At 37.5% G+C, this 23,771-nt stretch overlaps 1 protein-coding gene across 3 annotated transcripts in view; it reads right to left on the reverse strand.

Moving 5' to 3' along the window:
• Positions 1-23,771, reverse strand: part of nol11 (nucleolar protein 11) — a 140,150-nt gene that overhangs the window by 20,219 nt on the left and 96,160 nt on the right. For 2 of the 3 annotated variants that reach the window (XM_077199108.1, XM_077199109.1), the window contains exon 12: positions 5,968-6,021. The exons of the other annotated variant lie outside the window; for it this stretch is intronic. In XM_077199108.1, coding sequence (XP_077055223.1) covers positions 5,968-6,021 — 54 coding nt within the window. The remainder of the gene's footprint in view (positions 1-5,967; positions 6,022-23,771) is intronic. 3 annotated transcript variants of the gene reach the window in all.

Genomic DNA, 23,771 nt, shown 5'->3' on the forward strand with positions numbered 1-23,771 from the left:
TTTAATTCATCCTGATCAATCAGGTTTCATCCCCAATAGATTTTCCTTCTCAAACACAAGGTGTTTGCTTAATTTAATGTATTCAACTAAATTGTCACTCTCCTGTGATCTCACTAGATGCCCAGCAGGCCTTTGTCCAGGTGGAGTGGAGATACATGTTCGCTGCTCTTGACAAATTTGGTTTTGGGTCGAAATTTATGAATATATTAAAAATGCATTATTATGGCCTCCAATCTTCTGTTATAACCAACCACGAAAGATCCACCCCGTTCCCGTTGCACCAGGCAGGGCTGCTGCCTCTGTCAAATGCTTTTTGCTCTAGCTCTTGAACCGCTGGCCAAAGCCATTAGAGCCAACCCCCAAATCTCCGGTATAAGGTGCGGCACATCCGAGTGCACCATCGGTCTGTACGCAGATGATGTAATTCTGACTCTTTCAGATGTAAAAACATCACTTTCACCCCTTCTTATCTGATAGATGGCTTTGGGCGACTCTCTGGGTTTACTATAAACTGGGAGAAATCTGTTTTTGTGCCTTTGTCTAGCAGTCTTGACTCCAGTTTTCTTCTAAATCTGCCCTTCAGAGTCTCTCATGACTACTTTTCCTACCTGGAGATTAACATCCCCAGAACCCCAAAACTTCTTTTTAAACTTAATTATATGGATCTGATTGGCAGGCTCAAGGGCATGATGGATAAATGGAAACTTCTCCCACTCTCATTGATTGGCCGTGTCAACATAGTTAAAATGGTCGTGCTCCCTAAATTTACTTATTTCAGAATGTGCCCATCTTCCTCACTTCTTCCTTTTTCAAGACGTTAGACTATTATCATGCCCTTCATCTGGGCCTCCAAGCCCCCCCGTCTCTCAAAGGCCCACTAACAGAAGCCCACTGAGGAGGGTGGTTTAGGCCCGCCTGTCTTTTGACATCACTACTGGGCCTGCAATGCCAGAGCATGGGTTTTCTGGAATCAGTCCACACCTGGGGGTGCAGAGGTGGGTGGACCCTGCCCTAGATGGCCTGAGATTGAGCTTAGTAATGCTGTGTCACTTACTGGTGCCTCCTTGTCAGCCATTCTATTCTCAAAACCTGATATTAAATTTTTTTTTTACTTTGCAACTCGGTTACAATTTTAAAGCAAATCAAGTTAATTCTGAAACTCCCAGAAAATTCAATTCATGCCCCCATATGTCAGAACCCCTGTTTCAAGCCTGGTTTGATGGATGCTGTCTTTACGCAATGGTCAGATAAAGGTTTAACTACTATCAGGGATCTTTACTTTGATAATCACTTTGCATCTTTTGCCCAGCTCCAGGCTAAGTTCAAACTCCCTACTAACCAATTTTTTCGTCATCTACAAATTAGGAATTTTGTCAAGCATACTTTTTCTCGCCTAGATGTGACTAGGGCTGTCACTTTACGTTCGAAAATCGATTGCACAATCGATCGGACCAACCAACACAAGTTTCGAAAACGAAAATAGGGAATCGATTTTAACTGCCTTTTTAACCAAAAATGTGTTTAGGTAGACAGATCAATACAGTACACAGAACATGTAGGATGTTGGAAAATAACAATGTCTTTTCTGTTAAACAAATGCTTTTTAATATTCGCTATTACTTCAGTGCAAGTGAACAAGCGTGCCGTTATTTGTTGCTTAGAGACGTGTGTGTTCAAGCAAGCCAGAAATGCGCAGATTCTGCGCAATACGCTGTATTTAATGTATCATGAGGACTCACGAGTTGCGTATTTGCGCTAAATCCATGCAGATTTGGCTTACACGAACTTCCCCAGCAAAGTGAGTAAACATAGAAACACGCCAAATTGGCTCGTGATATGACAGCGTTACCCGCCAAAGTTCATTGTTATCCGAATTTGGCAGGTGTTCATTTCAATCCTTGAATTTTGCCCTCCTGTTTGTCATTGTGCAAAAAACTTTACGCCAATAAATCATCAGAAATATTGCTGACTTGTGCGCGTCTCAATCGCCCTCTTTACGTTCGTCCTAATGCCTGTTAGTTGTCCATGGTTTTGCCAATATTTGGTGATGAAAATGGAAACGTCTTTAGACATGGAAAAATCGATTTTACAATCGATTCAATGAACACATATGTCTCAAAAATCGAACAGGATTTTTTCACAAAAGTGACAGCCCTAGATGTGACCCCCATGCAACATGTCTTTTTTGATATGACCAAAGCATTTGATCTCCCAGTTTGTTAATCTCTTTGTTGTGGCAACCCCCTCTCTCCATATTAAAGAGGCGTGGATCAAGGACACCGGCGAAGTTATATCTGACGAGCTATGGGCGAAAGGGTTAAACAAGATAAAAGCATGCTCAATTAATGCTCGACTTCAGTTTATTCAGTTCAAAGTAGTTCATAGGTTGCACTATTCCACGACTAGACAGAACAAATTATTTCCGGCTGTCTCCCCCACTTGTGATAAATGTAAATCAACTAATGGAACTCTTGGGTCTGCTCTAAGCTCAAAATTCTGGGTCCACATTTTCAGTTTGTACAGTGCTGTTTAGAATAGACAACTGATTCCTGACTGTCTCTTATACCCCTTTTCCACCAAAGCATTTTGAGAGCCGGTTTGGAGCCGGTGCCTGCGGCCGAACCAGTTCTTTGTGTTTTGACAGCCAAAGAACCGGTTCTCGGCCAGGAAAACTGGTTCCAAAGCGGCACCAACTCTTTGCTGGACTAGAACCGTTCTTTTACCACATCATGCTTACTTCGGGGGCTTGGGGCGGGTTTAGATAACATATTTTCTGACCATAATATAGGATTGCAAAGCCAGGAGAAACATTTGCAGAGACACGATGTAGTCCGCCATTGTAACTGTTATGCTTAAAGTTGGCGCAAGCGTTTCTAGTTTTTTTTAATTAATTTTTTTATTGAAAACGTTATGTAAGCAAAGGAGAAAACAGTCACAATATAGAACAAATAAATAGAAAGAAAAAAAAGACACAAGACAGGGGTGCATAACTAATCAGAAAAGATTACATATCAAAGGAAAAGATTAAAAGACTTACATATTTCAATTGTTTTTAAAGTCTTCTTGGTTCACGAGTTAGAGTTAATCCCAAAGTAATGTTGTACATGCAAGCGTTTCTAGCTAAGATGTATGGCGACGTACACCGTGATGTAACGACGTCGTTCGCTGGGCGCTCTAGTCAGTGGAAAAACAAACAGGTTCTGAGAAGGTTCGCAAGTTGAACCAACTCCGAACCAACTTTGAACCAGCACCAGTTCCGAACCAGTTAGTTTTTGGTGGAAAAGGGGTATTAGTAATACTGGACTGCTCCGAAGTATCTTTGGCTCTTCCATCCGCTTTACAACGAGCCCTCATGTTTGGTATGATCATTGCAAAACGGGTTATCCTAAAGGAGTGGAAATCAGTTTCCTCTACTTGCTTCAAGAGGTGGCTTAATGATATGGTTTCCTGTTTACACCTTGAAGAAATTCAGTTCTCTATGTCTAGCTCAAGAAAAGTTCAAGAAGATCTGGGGCCCTTTCATAGAATACATCAGGAAGGATAGATCTCAAACTGGGACCTAACTGCAATGCACTTTTTTTTTATTTTTTATCTTTGGGTAGTTATCTTTTCTGAGACTGCCACTCTCCTCCGGCTCAGGCCTCCTTGACTCAATTTGTGACTTTTTGTGATATCTATTCATTGTACTGACACGTATATTTAGGGGCCAAGCACCGAAGGTGGGGAGGCACCAATTGTATCTGCGCCGGTTCTTATTATTCTTCTTCCTCTTCTTCCGACTGGGCGTCTATGGCAGCCCATAGAACCGTTTGCGGAAAAGTTGTTTTGATTTGTCATTCTGATAGACGACAGTCCCAACATTAAATACACCAATGTTGGTGTGTTTAACTCATTCCCTCTAGCGCCACTACCTGTCCAAAATTTCACTTTTATTATGCTAATAACTTTTGAACCATAAGGCCTATCAACAAAATATTTTTTTCCTCTGATTTCGGAGCTCATGACAATTCGATTGGGTCACATTACGTCATTTTCCGTCATCAAAATATGGCCGCCATTTTGAATTGTTGAAAAAAACTACTTTTTCGAACTCGTCCTAGACGGTTTGTGCGAATTTCACAAAAATTGCACCAGATCATCTTCATGCAGTGGGGACCAAAAGTTATGGAATTCAAGTTGATTCGCTTAACCGATTTCGATAAACTAATTTTACATAGCGCTTACAAAAACAGACCTAAGGCTGTATCTCCGCAACGCTTTATTGTATTTAGACGGAACTTTGTAAAATGTCATTATAAGCATGACCTGAGGCTACATGCTCCGTTTCGGCGCAGCGGCACCTACTGGTCCGGAGATACAGAAAATGGCTATTTTTGCTTCTAACTTCTGCACGATTTGTCCAAAAATCATAAAAGTGGTCTCGTTAGATTCAAGGCGTCACGACGAGTCGCGCGATATCCAATTTTTCCAGATCGGCCATTTTGGCTGTCGGGCCATTTTGAATTATGTGCTAAAATGCTATATATTCTGAATGCATGAACGGATTGTTACGAAACTCGGTATGGGTCATCAGTACGATGCCCTGAAGGAGCCTGAGAAGTTTCGAAACGGCGCCACCTAGTGGTAAAATTTATTTTTCAAATGCTTATAACTCTGGGTGTGGTTGACTTATTTTCACGGGAGTCATCTCGTTAGGTCCCTGAATCCTTGCCGAGTCCACAGATACCAAACATGCTAGGTTTTGTCTCACGGTTTGTGTAGCGTTGTGATTTAGCGCTTAAAAAACATTTGCCGATATATTCGAAACCGTTAGTCCGATCGAGACGAAACCACCAACAGAAGTTTGAAACCATAGGTCATTAATTAAATGCTTCTGCTCAGATGTCAAAATATTGATAGTAAGGGGTAGTAAAATTCAATCAAAGTCACGTGTCAGTCATTTTTGACGTGTTTTTTCATATAAATGTCTATAACTCCGAAGTTGGCAAACTTGGCACACACATGTATAGGCTCAATCCGAGGACACATGAAAAAAATTGTGAGATTTTGCCTCTTGGTGGCGCTATAATAGAACAAAACGTGAAATTCCCATTGACTTCGATACAGTTTTGTGATGTAAAATACTATTCTTAAATGCATTGCTGTAACATTGTGAGACATTTTAATTGCATTTTGTGTCTGTTAAAAGGCACAAAGACACTCTTTATGTATATGCCCCCATAACTGCCGTTTTAGCTGAGTGGGAGCTCTGGGCATTTGCGGGAACAGCTCCGTGTTGCAAGCACCAATCCGGTTCGTTTTTTTTCTCTATAGACAGTACTCACAAAGGTATAACGATCAAGATTAACTTAAAAATTGCCCGGAGTTCTCCTTTAATAAAAATGTTCAAGTTAGTTCACAGTGCATTAACTGATGTTAACAGATACAACTTTTAATCTTGGTAAATGTTATTTTCAAACTTTCCTAAAACATTAAGACTAATAAATGCTTTTTAAAAGTTTTTTTCACTGTTAATGTTAACTAATGTTAACAAAATGTAGTTAACTAATGTTAACAAATGAAACCTTATTGTAAAGTGTTAGCAAAAAAAAAAAAATCAGAGATTAATCAGAGGAAGCTACACAAACCATAAAAACCAAGACATTGAACCAGCTAATGTGTGCTAATTCAGTTATTTTGTTGAGAAAGTGTATGTACAGTATATATAGTATGTGAATTTTTATGTATAGCACTGTACTAAAAACAAATCATGATTTCTCTTTTTGTATAAACATCTTGCAGACTCTTTAAGGGGTATGCAAACTTGAGTACATCTGTGTGTATATATTTTAGTACAAATACAATGGCATATAAGCTAACAGTTGGAATTTGTGTGATTACAAGATCTAACTTATCTTGAATATATCAAGTGACATACAAAAAAAAAGTTTCTGCCATTTTTAGTAATGATAACAGACAGCCTTATACCTTAATGTGTTCTATAAGTTGATCCACTGTTAGTGCAGACTTGACAACAGAAGTCTGCAAGAAAAAGTAAAGCAGAATATATTAAGTGACAAAAGTAGTCAGAATCAATACATTTGAAATATTAAATTATATTTGAGTGCACATTTATATATTTACAAACAATTATTTGGCTGTTTTCATGGTGAAAATCATAATCAAGTTATTAAAATATAAAATTACAAAATTTAAGATGTTTAAGGCCAATTTTTGGTAAAAGTCTATAAATTAGAATGAACATGTTTAAAAACATTTAAGGGTATCAACAATTTTCTCAGAGGGGTACAAATTACAACTTCAAATGTCACATGAGCTCTGTTTTCAATTCAAAGTAAATTCGATTCATTTATTGCTATAGGAGAGGCAGAATTGTCTAAAGTATGTTAGACCCTATATAAGCTATTGAAAGAGATGCTTCCAGAGGTCATAGATACTCTCTTAATATCATTAATTCATCTTTGTCATTAGGATGCGTACCAAAAACTTTTAAGCAGGCTATTAAACCGCTTATTAAAAAAAACATGACTTGATCCAACAGAATAGTCAATTACAGGCCGATTTTGAATTTACCTTCTCATCTTATTAGGGGTGTGAAGAGACACTTCTCACGAGACAGGGTTCATGAGAACGAGAAGAGATTTTGAACAATATTTTATAGAAATCCTCAATGACAAAATTCATGATTGGAAAAATATCAACTGTCTGCAGAAGTATTTTGATTTTTTTTTAACTAATAATCTTGTAATGAATGTTATTTCAGTTCTACTTTATCAGTATTGTAAGACTGAAAAAACTGGAAGATAGCACAACTCTCTGAGAGAACTAAGCAAATTAACATTTGAATTTCTCTCTTGTGCACCATTCGAGACGCAAGTCTCACCTAAGCAATCCTAATCTACATCTTTTCCCTTCTGTAAGATCTGTAAGAATGGAGCTTCATAAATGCTGTTCTTTGATTCGAGTACATTTTTCTTGACATTTGGGTATAAAGTGTTTTAATTTTCAAATATATGGTGTAAAAATGTCTGAATGCTGCCCTCTTCAGGTTAAATGGAAAGCTCCTGAAGTAGGGGTACTCTCTGACGTAGGGTACTCTGTGACGTAACTCTGACACGCCCTTGGTCCTTGCTCACCACGCCCTTGGCAACCCCTGGTATAAAAGTATCTGCTTCCGTCAAAACTACTGTAGCGAGTCAGGAGTTGGAATTACAAGTATAGAAAACGATCGTCATGATGTGAGTAAGCATATATTTTTAATCACAATGTATGTTCCTTAGGCTAAAGTTAACCCTCTGGTGTCAACAAACGCACGTTTTGCTGGATTTTTTTTCACATAGCAGCAAAATATACTAAACGTAAGAGTAATAATAATCCTGGAAAGAATTACGTCAAAATGACTGAATATAAGATGCGGGAGTTAAGACCGCAGTTTGAGCCAGCGGCTCGAATTGATATGGCTCTGGACCTGTGTCCACACAGACAATTCAATATCCTCCACTTTAGGTGAAGGGGGAGAGAAAAGTCCTCGACTTCGCTTGACTGCTCTGTTGCAAAGCTACATGCATCACTCCAGTCACTCTCCATTTTAGAGTCTGACAGCAGCTGTTAATCAATCCGTCTCTGCGGGTCTCAGGTGCACACCCCCCCGCTTAGCCCCACCCTCAGTTCATCCCTTCTATCTCTGCTGGACTCTGCCCACTTTTCCAGCATTTTTCAAATATTACCAGTGGGTGGAGTCAGGCTCTGACCAGGGGTTTAGTTACTCTTTAAGGTGAATTCTCACTGCTAAATCATGTTTACATTTGAAATGAGGTCTGTCTATTTAATGAAACGCAACTAGAGCTCAGGACCTTTTTTGTACCTCAGATCAGCCTGTGAATGCCGAGAGTCGCAGAGACTTAATCAAAAACACTTGTTTTTGTTTAAGTGTTTAAGTTTTTGTTGACTGTTTAATCAAAAACACTTTTCAGCGAGAAAAGACAGTAACGCGCAGAGACCTTCCGTGTTGGTCGGATGCCGGATTTTGGGCCGATCGAGCACGAGTTTACAGTATGAATTATCAAATGCATTGAAAGACAACAATATACAAGCACTGTAAAAGGTTTTGCCACAAACTCAACTGACTGGCTTTTCTCCTGTATGATTTCACATGTCACTTCAGACTTTAGTGTACTAAGACTTAGTGTATGAGCTTCCAGAACTTCCGATTGAGGCTGTGTGAGACCTAATTGAACTAATTTCCACAAACTGAACATAGAAATAAAAACAGTATAAATAACAATAAATAACAGTTTTCTCTTAGTCTTATGTGCAAAATATAAGTGCAACAATAAGTGCAACCATAATCAAAGTACTGTAGTGCACAGACTCATTATAATTGTTGTGAAATTGCGGTTTTATTTTGCATGGGCACTTATAGGGTTAATCCGGTGAGACATTTATCATCCACCATCGTCACACGATCAGTGAACCGGGATTCCTGCTGCACTGCGTACGACTGCAACTCGTGCTGGCTGAGCAGAGCAGACGTCTACAATGGTTTTTATTTCTATAAAAACAGCAAAACGACAGTGAAGGAGTAGTATGAATGTAGCGGTGGGATATTCTATGCTAATTTCACCCTCACGCTCCGTCATGGCGATATCACGAGACAGCTTTTCAATCAACGAGAAATGTCGTCACATTTTAGTCTCGCGAGATCTGCACGAGATCTCGTCACACCCCTACTATTGACCACAACATTCTTTTGAATAGACTCAAATTATGTTGGCATTAGTGTAATTGTAAAAACCTCCGCACCTAATAACCTAGAATACTGTCTAACTGTGCGTTTACTCTGCCGTCAGCGAGAGCGTCAAAGTGGCCGAAAGTCATTCATTTTCAATGTGAGCCGCCGAGCGAGGGCGGCGTGGCTGGGACGGTGAGGGCGTCGAGGAGAGTTGAAGTCAGGTCAACTTTATGGTAATGAGCTATGACGCGGTTCGGAATGTAGAAGTCCTCCACTTGAGAGGATTCCAGAGAACGCAGTCCTGTAAACTTTGGTTCTGACCACATTAGTTCCCAAGCAAAATGGAGGAGAGGTTGATCATGTGAATTTGATAAGGCACGCAACACTATTTATAGCCAACATTTTCACGCTTTCAACATTTAAGGATTGCTGATCCTGATCTATTGCTCCTGTCTGCCTCGCTGCCTGCTATGTTTTGTTTGCTTCGAGGCTGTAAGCTCCATCTAAGCCTCGTATTAGCTTCGTATTTCTGTTTTGAACCATCATTTACTACCATTTCTAGTGGTTTATACTACTAAATACAGCTTAGACAACATCTCAGATTAACCTGACATCGCTAGCTTCCGTTATTGTTAGCACAACACGCTAGTAACTCGCTAGCCTGTTAATGCGCCACCCATGCACTCAGTTATTTATTTTTCTCTCGCATGCCCACGCCTCTGAGTTCATAAGCCCAGGTGAGTAAGAATCAGTCAACCAACACGGTGAGTAATGTCTTTGTAGCAATGTTCAGGGAAGGAGGCGGGAACCAGCGAACAATCAAACAGACTTTATTTAAAATAAAACAAACAAACCAAAATACCGCCAGCAGCCCCCCGCGGACGACTGCTGGCTAAAATAAAATACAAATATAAAAACCAAAACAACTAAAACACAGGCCTGTTCCTCTCTCGATCATCAATGTCGTCGCTCCTTTATGCTTCCACTCCTCCGTGAGAGATGCGAGACCGGTGTGCTTCACAGGTGTTGCTCATTAGCAACCGCACCACCTGTTCGCCCTGTCCTGTTCGCCACATACCCCCTCACAGGCCGGGGGGTACCCACGAGAGCGTCCCTCGGCCGTCCTGTTCGTCAGAGTCTTGTCCTGTTATTGTCACCTGCACTTCATGTTACATGTTTAGCATAGCCTTCCCCGTCGGCAATATAGGGTTTATATGTGATAAATGCAAGGACACAGTCAGGCTGACGGAGAAGATTTCAGAATTAGAGACGCATCCAAACTTAAATTGAGGATAGTAAGTGTGCTAGAGCTTTAGATACTATTTTGGATGCGCCTAGCATAGTGAATTCTTTACATGATTCGGTTCCGGCTAAATTATTGCCTGTGCAGCAAGGCAAATGGGTGACAGTGAGGGATCGCTCTAATCGCGGATCAAAAAACCACTCTTCCGTTCTGATTACAATGAATCGATTTGCCCCACTCAGTGAAACACCCACTGGGGATTCTGTTGATTGTGCCCTGGTAATTGGTGATTCGATCACACGGAACGTGAAAATAGAGAAACCAGCCAACATGGTCACATGTTTGCCGGGAGCCAGAGCGCCTGACATCAAATCAAATTTAAAAGTGCTGGCTAATGCTAATCGTAAATTCTCTAAGATTGTTATTCACATAGGCACTAATGATGTTTGAGTCCACCAGTCGGAGATCACCAAAATTAATATTAAAGAGGTGTTTGAACTGAACTCCCAAGTACGATGTCAGACACTGTAATTTGCTCTGGCCCCCTTCCTGTTTGCAGGAGTGATGAGATAGTTATATTGATTGTGAGATTGTGTTCACTCAATGGCTGGCTGTCTAAGTGGTGTCCGCAAAATAATATAGAATTCATAGACAATTGGAAAAGTTTATGGGGCAAACCTGACCTGTTAAAAAGAGATGGTATTCATCCCTACTGGGATGGTGCTGCTCTTCTATCTAGTAATTTGGCTCATAGTCTTAGAGATAAAACATGACAATCTGGGGCTCAGTTCAGGAAGCAGACAAACTGGCTAAACCGACCGTCTGCTAGCGGCCTCGCGTCACCAAGGTCAGATAAATCCCATCACATAGAGCCTCTTTCACCTAGATATCATCATATAGAGACTGTGTCTGTTCCACCGAATTTGGAAATTCAAAAAACGTCCAAACCCATCTAAGGATAAAAATGTAATTTATGTTCAACAAATAAAAAATAGATATAATACAGATGAGCAAACGATAAAGCTTGGGTTGCTGAATATTCGATCCCTTACTTCAAAAGCGCTCATAGTTAATAAGGTTTCAGATTATAACCTAGATGTGCTGTGTATGACAGAAACCTGACTAAAACAAAACGATTACTTTACTTTAAATGAGTCCACCCCGCAAGATTACTGTTATAAACATGAACCTCGTCTGAAATGCAAAGGGGGAGGTGTTGCTGTAATTTATAGTAATATTTTCAAAACCACTAAGAAATCTAGTTTTAAATATACTTCTTTTTAAGTGTTGGTGCTTAATATAAAAATATATAATGTAAACAATTAATGACGTTTGAGAATTCTGCTGGCAACTGTATTCAGGGCACCAGGGCACCATAAAGATTTTATCAAAGAATTTGCTGACTTTCTATCAGAATTAGTATTGACTGCAGATACAGTCCTAATTGTTGGTGATTTTAATATGCATGTAGATAATGGAAAAGATGCATTGGGATTGGCATTTAAAGACATTCTTAACTCTATTGGCGTTATACAACACATGTCAGGACCTACTCATTGTCGTAATCATACTCTAGATCTAATATTATCACATGGAATCAATGTTGACGCCGTTGAAATTCTGCAGCAGAGCGACGACATCTCAGATCATTATCTAGTCTCATGTAAATTACATTTAGCCAAGGCTGCAAGGCCGACTCCGTGTTACAAGTATGTTATACCTATCACTTCTGCAACTAAAGATTGCTTCATCAATAATCTTCCTAATCAGTTTCATCATCTCAGCATCCCAGATAGCTTAGAAGAACTCGATATTGCAACAAACTTTTAACTCTCTCTTTTCCAGCACTTTAGACACAGTTGCTCCGTTGCGCTTAAAGAAGATTAAAGAAAATAGTCCAACACCTTGGTACAAAGAGCACACTCAGGCCCTTAAGAGAGGAGCCAAAAAAAGGGAGCGCAACTGGAAGAAAACAAAACTAGAGGTATTTCGGATTTCATGGAAGGAGAGCTCGATTGCATAGAGAGCCCTTAAAAACTGCTAGATCTGCTTATTTTTCAACCCTATTAGAAGAAAATAAACATAATCCTAGGTATTTATTTGAAAAAGTGGCTAAACTAACGAAAAAGAAAGGTTCAAGCCTAGAAGTTTCCAAGAAACACAGCAGTAATGACTTTATAACTTTTTCACTCATAAGATTGATAATATTAGGGACAAAATTATAACTATGCAACCGTCTACTACAGTATCGCATCAGGTAGTGCATTGTAGTCTCCCTGAGGTCAAATTTTATTCATTTGTTGCTATAGGAGAGGAAGAATTTAGCAAACTCGTTAATTCATCTAAATCGACAAAGTGTATGTTAGACCCTATACCGACTAAGCTACTGAAAGAGATGCTTCCAGATGTAATAGATCCTCTTCTTAATATCATTAATTCGTCTTTGTCTCTTGAATGCGTACCAAAAACCTTTAAGCTGGCTATGATTAAACCGCTCGTTTAAAAAACGCAATTTTCTGTCAAAGATATTAGAAAAAGCAGTATGCTCACAACTGTGTTCCTTTCTTTAAAGAAATGGTATCTGCGAGGATTTTCAGTCAGGATTTAGACCGTACCAAAGCACTGAGACAGCTCTCATTAGAGTCACAAAGATTTTCTCTTATCCGATCGTGGTTAGGGATGCAACGATTACAGATTTTGTAAGTACGATTATTGTCTGAGAAATAATCACGATTTAACGATTATCACGATTATTATGCATCAATTTATTTCACAACACTACTAATGTCACATGAACACTCAACACTAGATTTTAATGTGCTATTTATTGCTGCCACAACACAGTACAAAATTATAAAATGACAAACAATAATCAATCTCTTTCTTTGGAATTAAAGAGAAATACTTTGTAAACATCCAGTATTTTCCTTTTAAAAATAACAAATTAAGTCAAAGGCTGCAGGGCTCTTTGATTGAAATAGATCAGAAAAATATTAAGCGTTTAGTTTAATCTAAATTTATTTTCAACCTGAGGTAGAAAACTTGAAAACATGAAAACAATATCTTGTTGGTATTTTACTTAAAAACATAAATAATATAAAGGGATAATAAATCCCAATGAAAATAAGAATAAACAAAGTCTTTGGATCTATTGAATTAAATGTAAGCTAAATATTAACCATGTATTTATTTTAAAAGAAAACAAATGTAAAAAATTAAAACCACTTTTCCAAAAGTAAAACACAGTCTTCTTTTCAATGAATGATATATGCATTCTTTACAACTACTTGCATACATCATTCTTTATTCCTTCAAGCAGACATATTTATTTGTACGAATATAATTAATCCTTATTAAAGCTATTAACAAACAGTGAATGCTTTTCTCTTCTTCTTTTGTTGCTTGACACAGACCGCATTAGTTTTATTATTCACTATCACTTTAAGACGTGTCCAATGTCATGCGGATCCAATTGCACTGAAGCACATCCGATTCACTCAAAACTGTTTAAGACATAGCCGACATAGTTTACATGAATACTCTCCAAGACGGACATTTACATAATGTTGTGTGTATTTGTCTATTCAGACACGAAAGAGGGCTCAATACAGTACTCGCGCGCTGTATAGGGGTCTATGTGCATGGCTGCACGCTTCGGGTCGGGTGTGTGCGCACAGAAACCGTACCGAATAGAGCTCTTTTTTGCATCGTCACTCTTATTCAGATCTATATGTCTGCTCTACTCATTCTCCCAGAGGTTTACATTTTTTTTTACGTTTTATGGGACTGCTGGGAATATCAGCACGTTACAATACAAATGTGCGCATTTACCACAAACGCATGCCATCAGTTCTGACTGGATCGCTTCCCAAATCGTCACTATCTAACATTTTCATCTAGTTTTTACTCATTGACGAAAATGTCAATAGGTTTTCTTCATAGTTTTTGTCATTCAAAACAAGGTTTTATTAGTTTATTAGTTTTATTATTTATTTACAAAATGTCCGTTCCCTGCAGAACACTCGGTGTAGCATAGTCTTTACGATTAATTAACCGTGACGTTTTAAAGCGCGGTTAATTGTGAAATCCGGTAATCGCTGCATCCCTAATCGTGGTTATATCTCTCTATTAGTGCTACTTGATCTTAGTGCTGCATTTGACACTATCGACCACAACATTCTTTTAAATAGACTCGAAAATTATGTTGGCATAAGTGGAATTGCACTAGCATGGTTTAAATCATATTTATCTGACTGCTATCAGTTTGTAGCAGTAAATGAAGAGATGTCTTATCGATTACAAGTTCAGTATGGCGTACCACAAGGCTCAGTACTAGGACCGTTGCTGTTCACTCTGTACATGCTACCTTTAGGAGATATCATTAAGATATATGGAATTAGCTTTCACTGTTATGCTGATGATATTCTTCAAAACCTAACGAAACTTACCAATTCACAAAATTATCGGAATGCATAGTTGAAAAAATTGGATGACTAGTCATTTCCTACAACTAAATTCTGAAAAAACAGATTCTAATTATTGGACAAAAAACTTCCATACGTAATAACCTAAAATACTGTCTATTACTTGATGGCTGCTCTGTGAAGTCTTCGTCGTCAGTTAGGAACCTGGGTGTGCTCTTTGATACCAATCTTTCATTTGAAAGTCACGTGTCTAGTATCTGTAAAAAAGCATTTTTCCATCTTAAAAATATATCTAAATTACGTCATTTGCTCTCATTGACAAATGCGGAACAACTAGTTCATGCGTTCATGACATCAAGGCTAGATTATTGAAATGCTCTACTGGTGGTTGCCCTGCACCCTTAATAAACAAACTACAGCTAGTTCAAAACGCAGCAGCTCGAGTTCTTACCAGAACCAGGAAGTATGACCATATTAGCCCAGTTCGGTCAACACTGCATTGGCTGCCTATTAAACATCGTATACATTTTAAAATATTCCTGAATACTTACAAAGCACTAAATGGTTTAGCTCCCCAGTATTTGAGCGAGCTCTTAGCACATTATAGTCATTTGTGGCTATTGCGATCTCAAAATTCTGGCCAGTTCATTATACCTAGAATATCAAAATCGACTGCTGGCGGTAGATCCTTTTCAGCACCTAAACTTTAAAACAGTCTTCCTAACATTGTCCGGGAAGCAGACAGTCTGTCAGTTCAAATCTAGACTAAAAACACATCTCTTTGACCTAGCATTCAAAACATACTATCAACTTCTATAATTCAATGTTAGGCTGCATTAACTCTGCTGAAGGACCTGTGCTTAGACACGACGGCAACGCAGCCCTGAAGTGTCAACTAGACTCTTCCCTGTGATGGCCTCCTTCCCTTCGATTCCAGTTCAAATGGATACGCGGAAGTGACTAAAAATTCTGTATTATGCAGGCCAGACAAGTAATTTGGTGAGGTCAATTTGTAAAGAAAGCCTGTGCACATATATATTCAAACACGCATACCTATAGACTAAACATATGCGCGTACGTCAGCATTTTCACTGTTTTTAATTTTACATTGAGTTAATGTTTTTTTTTTTTTTTTAAACTTGCACCCTGGAACCCATTTGCGTTCTCGAGCCACCAAACACTCTTGTCGTGCAAATGAACGAGCCAGAACACATTAAAAGTTTTCTGTTTTCAATTAAAATGGTGTAGTGTAAGTAGCCCCTAAGTTAATAACTAATGATCTCTGCAACGGAAGTGAATCAATCAAAAACTAACTTTAGCTTGACAATAACTATTCTAGAGCTGCTGTAATGCCAAAACAATCTGTTACTTTAATTTCCTATTATCACTGTAAAGCTGCTTTGAAACGATCTATATTGTTAACCCTCTGAGGTCGGCTATCGCGCCGGTGCGATAGTCTCGCTTTTTTTCTTATCAGTGCAAAAGAAACTCAAATAACTCTGTCGATTTTTGTCATACAGACAAGTGTTTTACATTTTTAAAAACTGTTAAATGTCTTCTTTTTTTGTGTACACTAATAATAAAAACAAAAAGTTGTGTTTTTCGTAAAATAAAGAAAAAAAAACATGCAAGTTCTGTCTTCTCTCTCAATGTGAAGTTCATTCTGAAACGCGACAGAGACTGATCTGTAACTCAGCCAATACTTGCCACCCACACATGAAAATAATGTCTTTACAAAGTTCGAAGTCTCCTTTTTTAAATGAAGTAAATCATATCAAAAACAAATATTCTCGGTTTAAGAAATCCGTATGAAAGCAACGACATGTACAGTTTCTCCAGCCCGAGCTCATTAACTTTAATTTGACCACACCCCCACGCACGCAGCTGTTCTCATTCAAATGATCCACGTGAAAGAACGCAGAGCTGTTAACGCCCTCATCAAATCTAAACAAAGAATCAGCGACTCCAGTATTTCTCTACTTTTCATCAGTTTGGAAGATTGTTTGTACTGTGGATTTACCTTGGATTTACCTAAGAAGGACACATTTTTATTATGAGAACCATTTTTAAGGTAAGAGACATATTAGTAAGTGTTTTATTGTTGCATAAACTTTACATTGTAGCTACTAAACTCAAACTGGTGCAGCCTAAAATGTTATGAAATGAGATACAAGTAGGCCTATGCTAGTATGAATGTTTATTCTAATATGGTGAATATTTTAATGTTTAGACCTGTGTTTACTGTTAAATACTGTGTTTGTGGATATCTGCTGAAACGTAGATGTATAATGTAACAGCAATGTTTCATCGTTTGGAGCGGCTCGATCGCTGCACGCGCTGAGTTTGGGTCTGAGTCACGCTGTGTGTTTGAAAAGCAAAACACGCCACACATTAGGCTTCACGACAAACTCATCTCATTTCATAACGAATAGAAATATTTGAAGTAACATGATAAACAATATATGTTTGTCTAGTGTAGTGTTACTGAAAAGTGTTCATTTTTAACGATTTATAGGCTGCCTGCTATCTAGGCTATTGTTATTATTTTATGCAGCCCTACACATGCCTATATACAAGGCACAACAAACTAGGTGCTCCTATATATATTTACAAAATACATATACATATATACACTGCCGTTCAAAAGTTTGGGGTCGGTAAGATTTTTTATGTTTTTAAAAGTCGTCACTTATGATTAGATTATTTTTCAGATAAATGCTGTTCTTTTGAACTTTCTATTCATCAAAGAATCCTGAAATAAAAATGTAAATAACTGTTTTCAACATTGATGATAATGAAAAATGTTTCTTGAGCATCAAATCATCATATTATACTGATTTCTGAAGGATCATGTGACACTGAAGACTGGAGTAATTATGATCACAGGAATAAATTACACTTTACTATATGTTTACATAGAAAACAGCTGATTACCATTGAAATATTATTTCACAATATTACTGGGTTTGTTTTGTATTTTTACTCAAATAAATGCAGCCTTTGTGAGCATACGTGACTTTTCAAAACATTAAAAATCATACCGACCCCAAACTTTTGAACGGCAGTGTGTGTGTGTGTGTGTGTATATATATATATATATATATATATATATATATAGTGTGTGTATATATTTATGTATATGTGTGTGTGTGTGTGTGTGTGTGTGTGTGTGTGTGTGTGTGTGTGTGTGTGTGTGTGTGTGTGTGTGTGTGTGTGTGTGTGTAAAATCTAAAATGTATTCCCAGAATCGGGCAGCCCTATAGTTTGTCTTGATATCAACATGTTTACAGGTGTTTATTTATTTATTTTTTAGAAAGGGACCAGATGCCACTGGATGAGTCCTGCTGACTTCAACATTCACATGAGTCTCTGTACATGAAGATGGTAAAATGAAAAGTCAAACACCTTGGACATGACAGGTATGTAGGCTACTATGTTTCAGGAATGGCACAAAGGTGTGTGACTGTTTAAGTCTTTGTCTTTACATCAGTGTGTTTACTAATGTGCTTTTTGTCCTTTGTTGTGTATCTTTGGATTATGTTGTGTTGTAAATAAATCCAGACAATCTAAAAGCCATTCTTTTTTAATTTCTCCTCATTCTTTGTGCAAGGCTTCTCATGATGATAGGGCCTGATAGCCCCTAATAGGGCCATTAGGGGAGGGTCTTTGTCTTTCTCAGGTGTAAAATGCATTCATATTAATGAGAGATCCACGCCCCTTTGCATAAAGCTTTCTCACACAAAACACGTCATACAAATTTTAAATCAATATATTGTCTTCTCTAAATGAGTATGCAGGATGATTTTCACATAGTTTTGGAGCAAATATTCTAGGCTACGTGATACAATTTTCAAAAGTCTTGTGAAGAAATAATCACTATGGGTTTTATGACCTTATTTCAGTGACATTTGTTTTTGTTTTTTCACAAACCACGCATAAACATTATTATCTTAAAAATACAAACATGTACATACATGTTGCTCACATATTACGGTAGCCCCGTTTGTGCTATATAGAGTGAATTTACACCTTTGCCATTAACATGTTTATAAATAACTGAAAAAAGCACAAATGTCAGAGCATGTCAGAACACCTCCAGGACCCAGAAAACACCTTAGACCTCAGATGGTTAAAAGCGCTTTATAAATGAAGGTGACTTCACTACTAAGAGACATGCTTGATGGATCATAATAAATTGATCATGCAGTACAGTGGAATGTTTTCTGCATACCATTAAATTCATTGTGCAACACTAGGGGTGTAACAATATATCGCAATATGCAGGGTTCGTACACCTTTTCCAAGGTCAAATTCAAGCACTTTTCAAGCACTTTCAAGGTCCATTTTAAAGCGTTTTCCAGCACCTTACACCACCGCAAATTACATACCAATACATAGTCAAAATTATTATTTAATGTTTTTATCACATTAAAAGAGATTGTGTTTCATAATAGCAGAAGGACCAAATATTTAAGCAAGTCACAAGTTTTATTTTTCAAAATGTATCACTGTCTAAGTAGATATGCCTATGAATAATACTTTTCATTATATTGATGTCCAAATATTGCTTCCAAGATAATATGATTATTTTAGGCAGTAAAACTGAAGATATTTTAGGCTGTAAAACTGAAGAAATTTAAAGGGCTGAAAATATGAAGACAAGGTTTTAACAGAAAAAATTGACAGGCCTTGGTTTTGGGACCCATTCTTGATATAGAACCAACTAAAGCACCATGGTACAACAGTGCTACGCATGCAATCAAGAGAGAAACTTGTAACTTAGAGCGTAAATGGAAACAAACTAATTTAGAGGTCTTTAGAATCGCGTGGAAAGACAGTATGTCACGTTATAAAAAGGCTCTAAAAGCAGCCAGGTCTGAGCATATCCGCAAACTAATAGAAAATAACCAATATAATCCAAGGTTTTTATTCAACACCGTGGTTAGACTAACAAATAAACAAACATCACCAGAGCAAAATATTCCGTTACAATATAGTAGTAATGATTTTATGAATTACTTCAATGAGAAAATAGAAAGCATCCGAAACACAATTGTAAATATACAATCCTCTATGATGTCTTATGATTCAGCCTCAATTATGGCCCCTCTAGAACAACTACACCGCTTTACAACTATAGGACAGGAAGAGCTAAATAAACTTATCATTGCATCTAAACCAACAACATGTTTATTAGATCCAATACCCACTAAACTACTGAAAGAAGTGTTCAGGGGTGATAGTTTAAAAAAAATCCTGAGCCTGAACTTCTTTCGCTGGGACAGATGCGTAAGGGCGAGTTTATCCTCCGCTATTTTCTGACACAAAGTGATGAGCGATTGTTCTTCTAGTCTTCTATTGTTGTCATATATTTTTGTCATTATTTTTTGAGAATGCAAGACACACACAAACACATGCCTATCTTCATAATTCTTGACTTCTAAAGTTTTTTGAATTCGACCCAAATCCTAAATTTGACTTGCACTGCAATGTATTTTTTTCATGATTAATATTGCATTGCAAAATAATGTGTGCTGGTCAACTAGTCTAAAATTAAGAAACACCTAGAAAACAGTAAAAAAAACATTTGTACATTTAAGATAGTTCTACTTAATTTTTTATTCCAATATCCAAATATGATAGCCTACTTGATAAAAAGAAAAGAAAAAAGGGCTTTTATTTGTGGCGTGCTGTCTTTGCATTTGAACATTGCACATTTTAAACAGGACACGCATTAGCTGAATAAACGTTAGCCAATACAAACATACTTATAGAAAATAGTAGACAATGAATAGACAGGAGTCCTGTCACAGGACCAATAATAGCAAAGCGAATCACTTATTCTAAAAAGAATATCAAGTAGCCTATACGTTAGAAGAATCTGACATAGGGCTGTGTTAATAGTAAAACGTCCGTCATTTAACGAATTTTAAAAACACGGGATGGATAATAAAAAATGCTTTCTGGCATTTTGACAGGAAAAAAAAACACAACCAAGAACAAAACAGTTCGTCAATTTTCATTTTGCAATTATCATCTCTCTCTGTGCGCGCGGTCTGTGTTTGTGAGAGAGCTCAAGCAAGCACTGATACAACGGTTTCTTATCCACAAGTAACACGCTAGTTTTCATACAAAATTATTATGTAACATAATTAGGTACTTTAGTTATTATAACACAATAACGTAACACATGCAGGCTACGTTTCTCAACACTGAGAATGAATAAATAAACGCCTGTTTGCAGACTCGCGCTTATCCGTAAATTAATCCACAAATCACAGCACTTTCATAATCAGTAAGCCATAGCGATTTTAATTTTATTTAGATTTATTGTTCATCAATACTTAAGTTTTTTATAATTTGCATGGCTGTACGATGTCTTCTTCATATCTGAGTGACATGAATGACGGAGTATTTTAAGATAACCCATGCGATTGCGATCACTCCGTGTGATAATAGATTCCAGATTAAGTTAACTCAATACAATACTTCAACTTTCCACATCCACCCCAGCCCGTTTACCTACAGGAGTCAGAAGTACCGTGACTATTGTAGCCTACTGTCCTCGCTCATGAACTCAGTCAGAGGCGGCCGCGGGAGTGGAAGCAGGATCGAGCGGACTTCTTCATTGCTGTCGATTTTCAGTCTCTTTTTAATGATAGGCCTTACGCATCTTTTAATCACACCCGCTTGCTATTTGGGGAATGAACCCAGCGCTATGATTGGTCGAACTCCGCTTCTTTTGCTGTTGCTTTTTTTTTTTTTTTTTTTTCAGACACGTCTGTACGCCGGAAATCCGGTGTGGCGCCGGAGCGCTATCAGGCCTGAGTGTTACCTGTAGTGGAAGAGCCTCTTCTTAATATTATTAACTCGTCTTTATCTTTAGGTCATGTTCCAAAAATATTCAAGCTGGCAGTAATACAACCTCTCATTAAGAAACCGCAATTAGATCCAAATAACTTAGCAAATTACAGACCCATCTCAAATCTTCCATTTATGTCTAAAATACTAGAAAAAGTTGTGTCCGCTCAATTGTGCTCTTTCTTGCAAGAAAATGATATCTATGAAAAATTCCAGTCGGGATTCAGACCGCATCATAGCACAGAAACTGCGCTAGTTAAAATTACAAATGATTTACTTTTAGCTTCTGACCAAGGCTGTATCTCAATACTAGTTCTACTCTATCTTAGCGCTGCTTTCGACACTATCGATCATAAAATACTCTAGGATCGACTACAAAACTACACTGGTGTTCAGGGACAGGCATTAAGCTGGTTTAGATCGTACTTATCAGACCGTTACCATTTTGTCTGTTTAAATGGGGAAAAATCAAAAATAACGTCAGTAGACTATGGAGTGCCGCAAGGATCGGTGTTAGGCCCTCTGCTATTCTCAATATACATGCTGCCACTTGGTAATATTATAAGAAAACATGGAATTAATTTCCACTGTTATGCTGATGACACTCAATTATATATCTCATCACGACCAGATGAAAACACTAACTTATCTAAATTGACAGAGTGTCTAAATGATATAAAATGCTGGATGACGTGTAATTTCCTGCTATTAAATTCAGATAAAAGGAGGTACTACTTATTGGTCCAAAAAACTACCCACAAAATCCCTTACAATACAACTTTAATTTAGAAGGATTTCCTGTTACTTTATCCACTACAGTAAAAGACCTGGGTGTTATACTAGACCGCAACTTGACTTTCGAAAATCATATTTCATATATTACAAGAACAGCCTTTTTCCACCTTAGAAACATTGCTAAGCTACGTCACATGCTATCTGTTTCTGATGCAGAAAAGTTAGTTCATGCATTCATGACCTCGAGACTAGATTACTGTAATGCTTTATTAGCTGGTTGTCCTGCATCCTCAATAAACAAGCTACAGTAAGTGCAAAATGCAGCCGCTAGAGTTCTTACTAGATCAAGAAAATATGATCATATAACACCTATTTTATCATCTCTACACTGGTCACCTATTAAGTTACGTATCAATTACAAAGTATTCCTACTGACCTATAAAGCCCTAAATGGTTTAGCTCCTGTGTATTTAACAGACCTTGTATCGCCATACAATCCATCGCGCTCTTTAAGATCACTAAATTCGAGGCTTCTGGTCATTCCTAGGATATCTAAGTCCACTAAAGGAGGGAGGGCGTTCTCGCATTTAGCTCCTAAACTCTGGAATAGCCTTCCTGATATTGTTCGAGACTCAGACTCGCTGTCCCAGTTTAAAACTAGATTAAAGACGCATCTCTTTAACCAAGCATTCACTTAATGCTTAACCTTTAATACTACTGCTGAATCAGTTTGAATGCATTAACATTATGAACATCAGCTATGCTAATTATTTCCCATCTGCCTTTCTGCTGTTATCTCGGGACGCTAGTCCCGAGGTAAATAGCGTTCGTTAGCTCCAGTTTGTATCCAGCCTCTCACGGAGACTTCAGATGCCCCGACGCCTGTGAAGAGACGACTCAAAGCCGGCGATATGTTATGCCATAAATTAATACATGATTAACTAACTGTATTTTTCTATGTACATTTCCGAAATGCACTTTCTGTAAAGCTGCTTTGAGACAATGTGTATTGTGAGAAGCGCTATACAAATAAATTTGAATTGAATTGAATATAGACAAGGTTTGAACAAAACCTGAGATAGTCCAACAACAACCTGTAATTCAATTTTAACCCAGAAGACAGGCACCTGTCTGATAAATAGCCTATATTAATAATAAAAAATAAAAAAAGTATTTAATTGCCAAGACATATACATTTATCTACTGGAATAGAGCAGTGTAAATACAGGGTGTCTACAGATATAAACAAGTTAAATTTAAGACTTTTTAAGACCTTTTTTAATGCCACTTTAAATGAAATTTAAGACCAAACCTGTGATGGAAATGCACATTATTTTACATGCGTATATGTAATATTTAATGTTTAACCTAAGCAATTGAAGTAATTTAATATTAACTACTTGTTTATTGAACTAAAATCGTGACAATTGCAATCGTGAGAATATTCAGCAAAATAGCTCCTGTCATGTTACTTAACTATCATATGATAAAAAAATAAAATAAAAATAAAAAAACTATATCATGTTATAAATAAAAAACAAAATTTTTTGTTTTTACCTCAGTATGTTTCTTCTGAGTTTTTTTTCTGTGCTGTTATGCACATTAGTTTTGTTTTCTCACTTTAAAATCTCTCACAGAGACAGGCAGCGTGAGTCTCAACAGCGCTGCAGAAATACATTACAGGGATCGAGATTAAGCCTTTTCATGTGCTTTCACTTGTCCGAGTAAAAAAGTTGCTTTGTCCGGATTTTTTTTTTTTGTGTGTTAATTTGTTCTG

Source organism: Siphateles boraxobius, unplaced genomic scaffold, assembly GCF_051911475.1.
Source record: "Siphateles boraxobius isolate OS27281-9 unplaced genomic scaffold, OSU_SipBor_1 41, whole genome shotgun sequence".
NCBI lineage: Eukaryota > Metazoa > Chordata > Actinopteri > Cypriniformes > Leuciscidae > Siphateles > Siphateles boraxobius.